This window comes from Gymnoscopelus microlampas (assembly GCF_963454915.1).
Source record: "Gymnoscopelus microlampas genome assembly, chromosome: 23".
In the NCBI taxonomy this organism is placed as follows: domain Eukaryota; kingdom Metazoa; phylum Chordata; class Actinopteri; order Myctophiformes; family Myctophidae; genus Gymnoscopelus; species Gymnoscopelus microlampas.
The window spans coordinates 32,935,332-32,950,312 of record NC_139960.1 but is presented as its reverse complement, the minus strand read 5'-3'; the positions used below and the strand labels follow the sequence as shown (position 1 = coordinate 32,950,312).

The 14,981-nt window shown below is 40.1% G+C and overlaps 1 protein-coding gene across 3 annotated transcripts in view; it reads left to right on the top strand.

Moving 5' to 3' along the window:
• gsap (gamma-secretase activating protein) overlaps positions 1 to 14,981 on the top strand; it is a 98,812-nt gene that overhangs the window by 48,644 nt on the left and 35,187 nt on the right. For all 3 annotated transcript variants that reach the window (XM_084049437.1, XM_084049436.1, XM_084049438.1), the window contains one exon: positions 14,875 to 14,945. In XM_084049437.1, the coding sequence (XP_083905563.1) occupies positions 14,875 to 14,945 (71 nt within the window). The remainder of the gene's footprint in view (positions 1 to 14,874; positions 14,946 to 14,981) is intronic.

Below are 14,981 nucleotides of genomic sequence, written 5' to 3'. Positions count from 1 at the left end.
TATAATAGGGCAATGTTAAAAGGGTGGCGTTTGTTCTTCAACGTAGTGCAAATGTGCGTGCAAAGTTCCACCACAATTGGACGCTGTGTTCATGATTTGCGGCATTTTGTTCAAAGCGGGCCACTCCTGCAAACTTTAGATGTCAATGTTAGCCAATCACGATGGAATATGAAATATCAAACAGATGCATCTTGATCACATGACTATAGAGATCATGTGTACCGATTTGCGTGAAATTTGGAAAAAATGTGAAGGCTTAATCTAAAAAAAAAAAAGTTTTACATAAGTCGGCCTCCTGGTGGCGCTATAAAAGGCTAATGTGAAAAATGCAGGGCAGATATTTTTCCTTGGCCTCTAGGGAGTATGTGTGCAAAGTTTCACGCAGATCGGTGCAGATAGTTAAAAACACAAATCTGCCTTTTATAGCGCCACCATGAGGCTGATTTGAACATTTTCAAATGGCATTTCTTCCTCGGCCTAGTGGGAACATGCGTGTTAAATTTCACATAAATCACAAGCTGCGTTCATGATTTGAGGCATTTAGTTCAAAATGGACCAATCCTGCAAACTTTGGAAGCCAACCTTAGCCAATCAGGATGGAATATGGAAAATCAGGCAGATCTGTGTTGATCACATGACTATAGAGATACTGTGCACCGATTTGCGTGATGTTTGGATAAAATCTGTAGGAGTACTGTCCAAAAATGTCTTTTGCACAAATCAGCCTCCTGGTGGCGCTATAAAAGGCCCATGTGAAACATTTGGGGCAGAGGTTCTGCTCTGGCATCCAGGGAGTGTGTGTGCACAGTTTCACTGCGATCAAGCCAACGGTGCCAGAGATTAGCTGTTCACAGACACACGGACACACACACACACAGACACACGGACGGACAGGGGGTAAAACATACTCTCTCGCCATGCCTTCGGCCTGGCGGAGACAATAATTTGCGATAAAATTATTAGTGCACGATAAGTATCGGCCCGATAATTATCGGTTCGATATCAGGAATTATGACGTCATCACGATAAAACCGATAACATTAATAATAGCTCCGATAATATATAATATTTGTCAACTGTGATCTGCATGGACTCTCAGTTAGACACCGTTGTACTGGAGAAGTATAACTCTCGGTTAGACACCGTTGTACTGGAGAAGTATAACTCTCGGTTAGACACCGTTGTACTGGAGAAGTATAACTCTTGGTTAGACACCGTTGTACTGGAGAAGTATAACTCTCGGTTAGACACCGTTGTACTGGAGAAGTATAACTCTCGGTTAGACACCGTTGTAGTGTTGTGCTAGTGGTGTGCTAGTTACTGAAAACCAGTGACTAGTTACCATTACTAGTTACTTGTCATGTAAAAGTAACTCAGTTACTTTACTAGTTACTTACACCAAAAAGTAATGCGTTACTGTGAAAAGTAACTTTGAAGTTACTTTAAAAAAGAAAGGGCTCCCATTATTGCCCTTATAGCCTTCATTTCAGTACTGTTATTGCATTGGAGAATAATACAATCTGTTGATCAACTTGACATGCATTTGCATCACTGAACTCTGCTAAGCAATGTGGTCAATACCAGGGGTTACGATATAGGATTGTAACCTGCTGGTCCCAATGTCCGGAATGAATCAAATGTATCAGACATCTGATAAAAAATACCGGTCATAACTATATTTAAGCATTAATTACAATTAAGCAGGTGCGTAAATACAGCCTAACACTTAGGCCTACAGCATTATATTTTGGATTGAGCTATTTGAACATGAACCATGATGAACGAGTAATATACACATTTTATATACAGTAGCAGGGTCATCTTGCACAAATACATTAATTACCTACACTTGTGCCTGGCAATGTCCTTCTCACCCATTGACTTGCATGTTAAATGATGGCGTTTCCCCTTAAAAAATAATCGATCATTTCAGGAGCAAGAGCTTAAAAATCTATTCTAAATCTAGTCAACAAGGCCTGCAGTAGGCTATGCACTGGACAAATATGCATGACATTATTTCAATACACTAAAAACCAGTGGTGGAAAGTAACTAAGTACATTTACTCAAGTACTGTACTTATAAGTACAATTTTGAGGTATCTGTACTTTACTTGAGTATTTCCAATTTCCAATACTTTTACTACTACTCCACTACATCTCAGAGGCAACTATTGTACTTTTACTCCACTACATGTATTTGAAAACTTTAGTTACTAGTTACTTTTCAGATATAAATTATGATATAATGAAACATACATTAACCACTTTAACCCTATTTTATACCTAGCCGGTCTACAAGCTCACAACGCGTCGCATCGCGACCCGTTGTGAGCTTGAAGATCTGCTATTTTCAAATATTTAGTACTTTTACTTTTGGTACTTTAAGTGCATTTTGATGCCAATACTTTTGTACTTTTACTCAAGTAAATTTTGAATTCTGGACTTTTACTTGTAACAAGAGTATTTCTATATTGCAGTATTGGTACTTTTACTTAAGTAAAGAATTTGAGTACTTTTTCCACCACTGCTAAAAACATGGGAAATGTTAGAGGGAGTAATAGCCACGGATACACGACGGTCGACTGTCACGACCGTCATGGATGAACTTCAACCTAGTGTTTGCACTTTCTCCATTTATGACCCGTACATCTACATAAACGTTCATATTTCAAAGATAAAGTGCTTATCCCATGGCGACGGAGGTTACATGTATATATGGGCTCTCAAAAGTACCTGTATCATCCGTATTGTTCAATAAAAAGCATTTTAATCTGATCGGTGGCCATATGCTTTTAACAGAGTGACCCTATCGGTTGGTAGGTGTATTGCACTCGAATACATTATGAAAAAATGGCCACTAATCGGATTACAATGCTTTTCATTGAACAATAGTATAGTTCAGCTTGGGAAAAGCAGCCTTTAACGGGTTTGGGTACGTGGTTCATAATCACCATTGCGTTATCGTGGTTATCTCTCTCTCTCTCTCTCTCTCTCTCTCTCTCTCTCTCTCTGGACCTCACTGTCCATGAAAAGAATGTCGGGGACTCGGGGCTCCCGAAAATTATCTCGCAGAATCGCTGCTGCGCTGAAAATAGCAGATCTACAAGCTCACAACGCGTAGTGATGGGACCTGTTGTGAGCTTGTAGATCTGCTATTTTCAAATAGCCAACGCAGCCATGCAGATCTGCAAGCCTAACCGAATGACTGTTAAAGCAGTTTGTTTAAATTACTTTATAAAATGTTATATTTTCACAGGGATTATTTATTAGTGTAGATATACATTTTGGAGTGGATATATGTGTCCAGATGCCTGTCAGACCGTCTGCTCCGCAGGTCTAGAATGGAATAAACGGGCGCAGCCAACGTCAACAATTGGTCTCGACCAGACGTGAGATCTCAGCGTAAAGTAGGATGAAGCCCACGTCAGGATATATTGATAAATGCCGAAAGGTGCGGTGATATCGCCGTACGTTCATTATTCGGGCTACACCGCGTTGATAAATGAGGGCCACTGTGCCTTAACTCCGCCAGACAGCTTTTTGTGTATTTACTATGAATATCGCCCCTATACTTAAGGCTGACAAATAACGTAATACACATCCATTCTCTCTCTACGTCCTGCGTGTCTGGAGGATGTTGGGTCTTTTGAGCAATTGAGCCAATGTGTATTCTCAGAATCCCATTTCACACTCGAGTGTGAAATGTGTCTGTCTGTGTCCCTCATTCACAGAACCGGTTTATTGACATAAGCGCACAATATAAACACCACACACATGTCCTGGCCTGAGTGGCCTCGTTCTCTTCATGTTTGATTCTTGAGACAGCAGAGAGGCAGCAATGGCACCAGCGTAAAAAAAAAAGTTTGTCCAGAGCAAACTCAGCGACGCGAGGACGCCTAAACGAACGGTCGCCTAAACCACTTTCAGGGCAAGCTGCTTCAGGCTGCAGCATCAGTCCTGCTTGGTAAAATAAAGGCTGAACTCAGTGGACATTGGACAATATTTTGCAATAGGCCTACTCGCGTATAAAGATTTCCCGCTTTCCAAACGGGAACTAGTTGCAGTTTGTATTCGATTCATGGAGGATGGAGGACTCATCAAAGAGCGGGCAGTGGAATTTATTGACACCGCGGATTTGACTGCACGGTGCATCACAAAGCGCTCCTAAAATAAACCTTTCCGAGCGCACTTTATGTACACTGCAATTCTCACTGGCTAAATGTAGTGCTTTGCACTCTGTAGCCTAACAAAGCATCCCTGGATATTAGCAATACATTGCCAGCTTTGTTTTTGTGTATCAAGTGGTCCCCCCCCCCTTTTTCTCTCTCATGTAGCCTACTGGTGCAGCGATATGCTTGTGGTTCAAGAAAGTACAAAATAAAAGTCTTTGAGTCGTTGTCATGGTTAATAATTTACCAATCATCTACCAACTATTGTAGGCTACCCGTGTCTAAGCTAAAACATAAACATGTAGGTCGCCTACATAGGCTACTTTGGTAAATAAATCTGGTTATTTGAAGAGGAGGTTATTCAACTCTCCAGCTGTCTATCTGCGACTCTCTCCCCCCCGCCGCCCCTTGCGCTTCAACTACATGCAAAAAGGCCGTTCGCAGCTCGCGATGCTTAAATGAAGAAATGTGCACAGAAAATCATCTAAAACTATGCTAAATAAACCCCAAATAAAAATCAAAAATAAAAGCGGGGCTTTATTGTGGCTTAAATAGATTCAAGTCAACACTTATTAATGTTTTGGTGCATTCTATAATTTAATACAAAATTCTGATGCCTCCATAGTCTATAGTCTACATGTCTACTCAGTGGTGGAAAGTAACTAAGTACATTTACTAAAGTACTGTACTTGAGTACAGTTTTGAGGTATTTGTACTTTACTTGAGTATTTCCAATTTACAATACTTTTACTTCTACTCCACTACATCTCAGAGGCAAATATTGCACTTTTACTCTACATTTAGTTGAAAACTTTAGTTACTAGTTACTTTTCAGATATAAACTATGATATAATGAAATATACATTAACCACTTTAGCCCTATTTCATACCTATAGGCTATTTGAAAATAGCAGATCTACAAGCTCACAACGCGTCGCATCGCGACGCCTTGTGAGCTTGTAGATCGGCTATTTTCAAATATTTGTAGATCGGCTATTTTCAAATATTTAGTACTTTTACTTTTGGTACTTTAAGTACATTTTGATGCCAATACTTTTGTACTTTTACTCAAGTACATTTTTAATTCTGGACTTTTACTTGTAACGGAGTATTTTTATATTGCAGTATTGGTACTTTTACTTAAGTAAAGAATTTGAGTACTTTTTCCACCACTGTGTCTACTTCTCTGCAGTGCCTGAGTGCCTGTGACAACAGGCAGCCGTTCCAAATTTTTCGGAGCAAAGAGGGGGCGTCTCCCTGCATGAATCCAAGTTGCAGCAACCAATCGGTGTTTGGAGCAAAGAGGGGGCGTCTCCCTGCATGAATCCAAGTTGCAGCAACCAATCGGTGGCAACCAGACCCTTTTTTAGCAAGCCGGCCCACTTTTTCCCACAAACAGAGAGTCCCTGACCAAATCACGCCCCGTTACGCCCCTTTTTCGCCTAAGCCACCTCCTCTCTTTATAAGCCTGCAGAGGTTACATCCCACATACCTCAGTTGCCTTTCATCTCTCTCCATAGAGGACAGCTCGCTTCGCTTGAGCTGTCCTAAAAAGGAAGCAAACTAGATCCTGGCAACTATAGGCCTGTTTCCATCCTTTGTTCCATCTCAAAGGTTATAGAGCGATCAATCCAAGAACAAATCAACAGCTACCTCAGCAAGCGTAAACTGTTGGTTGAATTCCAATCGGGCTTCAGAACATACCACTCCACTGACACATGCCTACTGTATTTGACCGACTACATCAAACGTGAGGCAAATACTGCGGCATGGTCATGCTGGACCTCTAAAAGGCGTTTGACATTGTAAACCACACAATTCTACTTGATGAGCTGAATTGGTTTTGATTGCACATCACTAAATTGGATGAGATGGAACGGAACCATGTCCTCATCCCTCCCGGTGAGCTACGGGGTTCCTCAGGGCAGCATTCTAGGGACGTTACTGTTCCTTCTATACATTAACGACATGAATGCTGCCTGTAACTGCAAACTGTTCCTGTTCGCTGATGACTCGGCACTCCTGATCTCGGGTGAGGACAAGTTGCAAGTTGAGGAAGTTCTCAGCTCTGAACTCTCAAAAATCCGTACCTGGCTTACCGATAACAAACTGTCACTACGCCTTGGGAAAACTGAATCCATTCTATTTGGGACCAAACATTCCCTCAGTAAAATGAAGGTAAATGACTTCAAGGTCAAAGTCGATGACACAATCATCACTAGCAAAGAAGAGATTACCTATTTGGGATGTATTCTTGACAAATACCTGACAGGTGAAAGCATGGCAACAAAGGTGGTCAAAGGAGTAAACCAGAGAACCAGATTTATGGGCAGAGTTTCCTCTTTTGTCAACCCTCAGGCCCTCAGGCCCCTCTCAGGGGCCCTGATTCAGCCCCTTTTTGACTATGCTAGCTCCTCTTGGTACTCCAACACCTCAGTGTCACTGAAGACTAAGCTTCAAACTTCCCAAAACAAACTGATTCGACTACTTTTCGGACTGGGGCCCATAACCCACCTCTCTCCCACTCACTTTGCCAGCCTAGGCTGACTCAGGGTGGAAGACAGGGTTAAACAACTAAAAATGGGACTGGTCTTCAAAATTGTAAATGCAGATTTGCCCGAAATGCCCCCTATACCCGCATATCTGTATAAATACCTCGAAAATGTTAGTGACACCCACAGTCACAAAACTAGAGGGAGCGTAAACAACAATCTGGTACCACCCACCCATAAAACAAACATGGGCAAATTCTCCTTCTACAGCACAGCCACCAAGGTATGGAATAGTCTAACCCCATCCCTCAAAAAATGCAGTTCGCTGGGCTCATTCAAAACAGCCCTAAAAACTCATCTTTCTGGAGGCCAAAAGAGGAGCTAGTACCAGTTTCCCTGTAGACAGACGACCCCCCCTTCCCCTTTTTTTTGTATATATTTTTTTATTTTTTCATGCTTTTTTGTACATAGTGGTATTTTTTTCCTCTGTATTTTTATGTTGATTTTTGAACTGTTTGGTTGCTACTATATATGTCTATGAAATTAATTCAAGGACCCCAACGGAAACAAGTCCGCAAGGTCTTTTTTGGCCGGACCTTTTAGACAACAGTATTATAAATGTAACTGTGTTGTTTCACATTCTTTTGCCTAATCAAATTTTCAATCAATCAATCAATACCCGACAGCAACGTAATCTGCAGTGTTTTTCCTCTCAGTTTTTTTCCTCTCGGCAGTGTTTTTCCTCTCGGCTTCCTTTTCAGTGTTTTTCCTCTCGGAGTGTTTTTCCTCTCGGCTTCCTTCTCAAACAAGACGTTGGCAAACAAATAATTGCACTTTGATGGTCTGTCTGTCTAGCTTCAGGGTCTTTAGCTTTGCTGTGTTAGCTCTCCTGTCACACCGCAGTTGCAGTGTATCTACGTAGGTGCAGTGGTGAAAAAAGTACTCGGTAGCACTTTACAATAATGACCCGTTATAAAGCATTTATAAACGTTTATAAGTAGTTTGTAGACTATTAACAAATCTTTAACAACCTGTTTGTTGACATCGTAAATGATTACTAAAACCTTTATAACTACAGTTACAAATCATTTGTAAAGTATTAGTAAGTAGTGAACTATTCATGAATAAGCCATTTATATACATCTGTAAAAGATTATTAAATCATTTGTAACGACCCATTCTAAAGCATTTATAAACGTTTATAAGCAGTTTGTAGACTATTAACAAATCATTAACAACCTGTTTATTGACATTCGTAAATGATTACTAAAACCTTTATAACTACGGTTACAAATCATCTATAAAGGTATTAGTAACTATTCATGAATAAGCCATGTATAATACATCTGTAAATGATTATTAAATCATTTGTAACTGATGTTACATAATATATACAAGCTATTGGTAGCTTGTTCATGTTTAACATATGCTTTGTTAAACATTCCTAAAGTATCTATAAATCCTTAGTACATGTTATTATGTGCCCTATAGTAAAGTGAAGACAGTTCATCATTTACAACTGTCTGTTAATGTGTTTGTTCATGTTTAACATGCTTTGTAAAACATTCCTAAAATATCTATAAATCCTTTGTACATGTTATTATGTGCCCTACAGTAAAGTGAAGACAGTTCATCATTTATGACTGTCTGTTAATGTGGACTTCCTCCTTACCTGTTGCAAACTACCTGGCTTTCATGAATGCAGACACCAAACAATTACTAGAATTATCATTCATGTTAAGCAAATGATGCGTAAGACATTCGTAAAGAGTATGTAAACCATTTGTGGTGTTAGGGACCAAAAAAGTCACTACAAAGTACTACCAATCAACTCTAAATTGCCTGAAACGTACTCCTAACAGGTTTTTGGGGGGACGATTTTGGCCTCCACACTTAGTGATTATTTCGGATTTAACTTTCGTTTCGGTGGTGACCAACTTTCGTTTCGGTAGTTTGATTACAAAATGTAAGTTGTGTAAAAAATAATCTGACTATACTAAGTTGTTATTTGTTTGTTTAAGTCAGGCTATACTCTACTCAGAGTCATAAGTTTACAAAATGTACTAAAGTACAGTGAACGTCTGTGCGGTTTGTCTTCATCACTGAAAATAACGTACATGTAAACTGATGTCATGTGCAGTTGGGGTGAAGAAACACAACCATTTCACTCTTAATAATACCTATTTGATTTGACATCCTGACTTGCTGCTGTAGCTGAGGCTTGAACCTGTTACCTGCGGCTCACTAGTCAGTGACTCTATCCATTCACCTACAGCTGTTTCCTTGGAATCTGTGGTTCTGAAACGTTTTGTTGTCAACCCCCCAAATTGACATGTATTTTGGGCAGTGGACCCCAATGTGAAAAGATGTAGTGTCAGGGCCCCCCATGAAAAAGATTTATATTTATGCTGTAACACATTTTTTTAAAGTTATTTGTCTTGTTTGTTGTTCAAGTCAAAGCACCAGGAAGGCTGTACTTGTCAGCCATCTGTTAGCTCAATGGGTTGAGACGCAGTATTCATGATCCAGAGGCCATGAGTTCAAATCCCATTGATGACTTTACTATGATTCTTTCCTTTGCAGACTGGCTTCCAGAAGATCAACTGAAAACTACCAGGAAGGCTATATTTGTCATCCAACTGTTAGCTCAATGGGTTGAGACGCAGTATACATGATCCAGAGCCCATGAGTTCAAATCCCATTCATGTCTTTCCTATGATTCTTTCCTTTGCAGACTGGCTTCCAGAATATCAACTGAAAACTACCAGGAAGGCTGTACTTGTCAGCCATCTGTTAGCTCAATGGGTTGAGACGCAGTATTCATGATCCAGAGGCCATGAGTTCAAATCCCATTGATGTCTTTCCTATGATTCTTTCCTTTGCAGACTGGCTTCCAGAAGATCAACTGAAAACTACCAGGAAGGCTGTACTTGTCAGCCATCTGTTAGCTCAATGGGTTGAGACGCAGTATACATGATCCAGAGGCCATGAGTTCAAATCCCACTGGTGTCTTTACTGTGATGCTTTCCTTTGCAGACTAACTTCTAGAAAAACAAGTTAAAACCACCAGGAAACCTGTAACTCTCAGCCAACAGCATAGCTCAACTGGTAGAGCGTCTGTCCAATAACATGACTTGACTTGACTTGAGTGGGTTCGATTCCCACTCGAGTCAAGTGTCCCCGGTAACTTGGGGCAATGGATAAATTGACTGATATCCGTAGAATAACTTGTAGGAGTGTGCTGGTTCAAATCCAGTTCAACCCAGGACCGAGCGGTCCTGGGTTCGATTCCCACTAACGTCAAGTCCCCGGTAAATTGGAGCAGCGGATAAATCGACTGATATCCGTAGAATAACTTGTAGGAGTGTCCTGGTTCAAATCCAGTCACCACCTTAGTAACTGAAACCGAATCTGGCCAATTCGGTCTCAGTTACTGAGATAGATAGAGGGTGTGTAGAGTAGGCGGAGTAGAGTAGTGAGTTGAGTAAAGAGGGAATATAGTCGGGGGAGTAGGGGGAGGAGTAGGAGTAGGTCCCAGAAGGGCCCAGAGTAGGGGGAGGAGTAGGAATAGGGGGAGGAGTAGGGCCTAGAGTAGGGGGATAAGGGGACCTACTCCTACTCCCCGACTATATTCCCTCTTTACTCTACCCCTACTCTACTCACTACTCTACTCCGCCTACTCTACACACCCTCTATCTATCTCAGTAACTGAGACTGAATTGGCCAGATTCGGTTTCAGTTACTAAGGTGGTGACTGGATTTGAACCAGGACACTCCTACAAGTTATTCTACGGATATCAGTCAATTTATCCGTTGCCCCAAGTTACCTGGGACACTTGACTCGAGTGGGAATCGAACCCACTCAAGTCAAGTCAAGTCATGTTATTGGACAGACGCTCTACCAGTCGAGCTATGTTGTTGGCTGAGAGTTACAGGTTTCCTGGTGGTTTTAACTTGTTTTCTAGAAGTTAGTCTGCAAAGGGAAGCATCACTAAGGATATCAGTCAATTTATCCATTGCCCCAAGATACCGGGGACACTTGACTCGAGTGGGAATCGAACCCACTCAAGTCAAGTCAAGTCATGTTATTGGACAGACGCTCTACCAGTTGAGCTATGCTGTAGGCTGAGAGTTACAGGTTTCCTGGTGGTTTTAACTTGTTTTTCTAGAAGTTAGTCTGCAAAGGGAAGCATCACTAAGGATATCAGTCAATTTATCCGTTGCCCCAAGTTACCGGGGACACTTGACTCGAGTGGGAATCGAACCCAGTCAAGTCAAGTCATGTTATTGGACAGACGCTCTACCAGTTGAGCTAAGCTGTTGGCTGAGAGTTACAGGTTTCCTGGTGGTTTTAACTTGTTTTTCTAGAAGTTAGTCTGCAAAGGAAAGCATCACAGTAAAGACACCAGTTGGATTTGAACTCATGGCCTCTGGATCATGTATACTGCGTCTCAACCCATTGAGCTAACAGATGGCTGACAAGTACAGCCTTCCTGGTAGTTTTCAGTTGATCTTCTGGAAGCCAGTCTGCAAAGGAAAGAATCATAGGAAAGACATCAATGGGATTTGAACTCATGGCCTCTGGATCATGTATACTGCGTCTCAACCCATTGAGCTAACAGATGGCTGACAAGTACAGCCTTCCTGGTAGTTTTCAGTTGATCTTCTGGAAGCCAGTCTGCAAAGGAAAGAATCATAGTAAAGTCATCAATGGGATTTGAACTCATGGCCTCTGGATCATGAATACTGCGTCTCAACCCATTGAGCTAACAGATGGCTGACAAGTACAGCCTTCCTGGTGCTTTGACTTGAACAACAAACAAGACAAATAACTTTAAAAAAAATGTGTTACAGCATAAATATAAATCTTTTTCATGGGGGGCCCTGACACTACATCTTTTCACATTGGGGTCCACTGCCCAAATACATGTCAATTTGGGGGGTTGACAACAAAACGTTTCAGAACCACAGATTCCAAGGAAACAGCTGTAGGTGAATGGATAGAGTCACTGACTAGTGAGCCGCAGGTAACAGGTTCAAGCCTCAGCTACAGCAGCAAGTCAGGATGTCAAATCAAATAGGTATTATTAGGAGTGAAATGGTTGTGTTTCTTCACCCCAACTGCACATGACATCAGTTTACATGTACGTTATTTTCAGTCATGAAGACAAACCGCACAGACGTTCACTGTACTTTAGTACATTTTGTAAACTTATGACTCTGAGTAGAGTATAGCCTGACTTAAACAAACAAATAACAACTTAGTATAGTCAGATTATTTTTTACACAACTTACATTTTGTAATCAAACTACCGAAACGAAAGTTGGTCACCACCGAAACGAAAGTTAAATCCGAAATAATCACTAAGTGTGGAGGCCAAAATCGTCCCCCCAAAAACCTGTTAGGAGTACGTTTCAGGCAATTTAGAGTTGATTGGTAGTACTTTGTAGTGACTTTTTTGGTCCCTAACACCACAAATGGTTTACATACTCTTTACGAATGTCTTACGCATCATTTGCTTAACATGAATGATAATTCTAGTAATTGTTTGGTGTCTGCATTCATGAAAGCCAGGTAGTTTGCAACAGGTAAGGAGGAAGTCCACATTAACAGACAGTCATAAATGATGAACTGTCTTCACTTTACTGTAGGGCACATAATAACATGTACAAAGGATTTATAGATATTTTAGGAATGTTTTACAAAGCATGTTAAACATGAACAAACACATTAACAGACAGTTGTAAATGATGAACTGTCTTCACTTTACTATAGGGCACATAATAACATGTACTAAGGATTTATAGATACTTTAGGAATGTTTAACAAAGCATATGTTAAACATGAACAAGCTACCAATAGCTTGTATATATTATGTAACATCAGTTACAAATGATTTAATAATCATTTACAGATGTATTATACATGGCTTATTCATGAATAGTTACTAATACCTTTATAGATGATTTGTAACCGTAGTTATAAAGGTTTTAGTAATCATTTACGAATGTCAATAAACAGGTTGTTAATGATTTGTTAATAGTCTACAAACTGCTTATGAACGTTTATAAATGCTTTAGAATGGGTCGTTACAAATGATTTAATAATCTTTTACAGATGTATATAAATGGCTTATTCATGAATAGTTCACTACTTACTAATACTTTACAAATGATTTGTAACTGTAGTTATAAAGGTTTTAGTAATCATTTACGAATGTCAACAAACAGGTTGTTAATGATTTGTTAATAGTCTACAAACTACTTATAAACGTTTATAAATGCTTTATAACGGGTCATTATTGTAAAGTGCTACCCGAAAAAAAAAACAGAAAAAGAAAACACAGCTCACGGTAACTAAAGCTTCACTGGCTAAGAGAAACGATCCACAGATCGTATAAAACAATTAAAAGAACGCTTTTTGAAACGCTTCCGTCCTCCGGTGAAAACGGATGGAATTCTGGGTAACGCAGTAATAAAAGAACGGCCTGCAGTGACGGTAATGACCAGCAGAGGCTGCTAAAAATCGTTTTTTTTTAATTTGCACTGTACAACTTTAAGTAAAAGTATCAATACTGCAATGTAGAAAAACTCTGTTAGAAGAAAAATTTTGGAATTAAAAATGTACTTGAGTAAAAGTATTGGTATCAAAATGTACTTTTTACCAAAAGTATAAAAAGTAGAAAGTACTCATTATGCAGAATGTTCCATTTCACAAAACGTTTTCAAATGTATAAAATGCATAACAATCTTTATAAAATAGCAGATCTACAAGCTCACAATGTGTCACGAGCTTGTAGATCGGCTATCTTCAAATGGCCAAAATCTATATAGGGCTAAAGTGGTTTTGTAATAATAATCAAAATCTACAAAGTAGCTAGTAACTAAAGTTTTCAAATAATTGTAGTGGAGTAAAAGTACAATATTTGCCTCTGAGATGTAGTGGAGTAGAAGTAAAATTACTGAAAATTGGAAATACTCCAGTAAAGTAAAAATACCTCAAAATTGTACTTAAGTACAGTACTTGGGTACATGTACTGTACTTAGTTACTTTCCACCACTGTGGAGAACCCGGCAGCCGGTGTGCTCCGATGACGCAGCGCTTGATGACGCCACCGGCCGTGTTGAGCGACACAGATACAAAGCCACAAATATGCTGTGTATTTTTGTATCTTTGTATCTTTATTGTTTCTGCCCGTGTGAACGCAGCATTAGAGCTGTGGGGGTCCTTGAAATTGAAAAAAGTTTGAGAACCACTTTCCTATCGAATCACAAGACGTCCCTGCGCGCCTCCCCTCTCGGCTGTGCTAGCTGTCTGTCTTAATAAAGAAACAATACACAATGCCCGGCTTCCAAGACAAAAACATCCTGTCGAATATACTTGACTGGCACCAAAAGATTAATATGTGAGTTATGTTATTCCCCCAATCAATCGTCTCATCTGTGACCTTAGACCCTTTTGTAAACATGAGACTGAAATATGCACTGACATTTCTGTTTAGTTATCTTTGTGTGTTTGTGTTGTCTTTAACACAAACACTTATGAATGGCAGCACTGTTAAAATAATTGAACTCAGACTGTACAAAATGTGGCGTGCTGATGGCCTAAAGTGGTTAAGGCGCATACCACATATAGGCTCAAATGCGACAGCAAGTTGCGGGTTCGGTTCCCTCGCCCGACGGCCTTTGCTACGTGTCGCTCCCTTTCTCTCTCTCCCTGTTTGCTGTCACTCTTCACTGTACTATACAATAAAGGCAGAAAAGCCCCAACAATCATAACAAATCTAAGACTAACCAAAATGTTACATTTTTAAACTAAGAAACATCACTTTCAATTTCCATTTAATGGAAATTGAAAGTGATGTTTCTTAGTTTAAAAAAGGTGTTCTGTTTTGTGTGTGAAAAGGCTATAGCACTATATTCCGATAAGAATCATTGTTTGTTCAGTAAAAGGGGTCTCCCCGTCTCTCCAGCTGTTTAGTAAAAAGAAAATACATGTACAAGTGGGTTATGAATTTCCTCCAATCAGGAGAGAGTACACATTCATCAGCTTCAGTTTTATAGTGTTTCACTTTCGACGCTCATGTCTTTGTGTCGTCACTTCCAATTTCACTTGTTTAAACTGTATCCTGACTGAGTTCTCCATCCTGATCCTTTAATGTTGATGATGTCCTCTCATGTAAATGAATACAGACGTGTTTGTTTGTGTTTAGCTGGAGCTAATCCGACACATGCTGGAGTCAGTGTGGCAGAAGTACAACCTGGGTCCTCGTGTGCTGTGTTTGTGAGTAGAGCCTCTCTCCTGTTCTCCACCACGTGC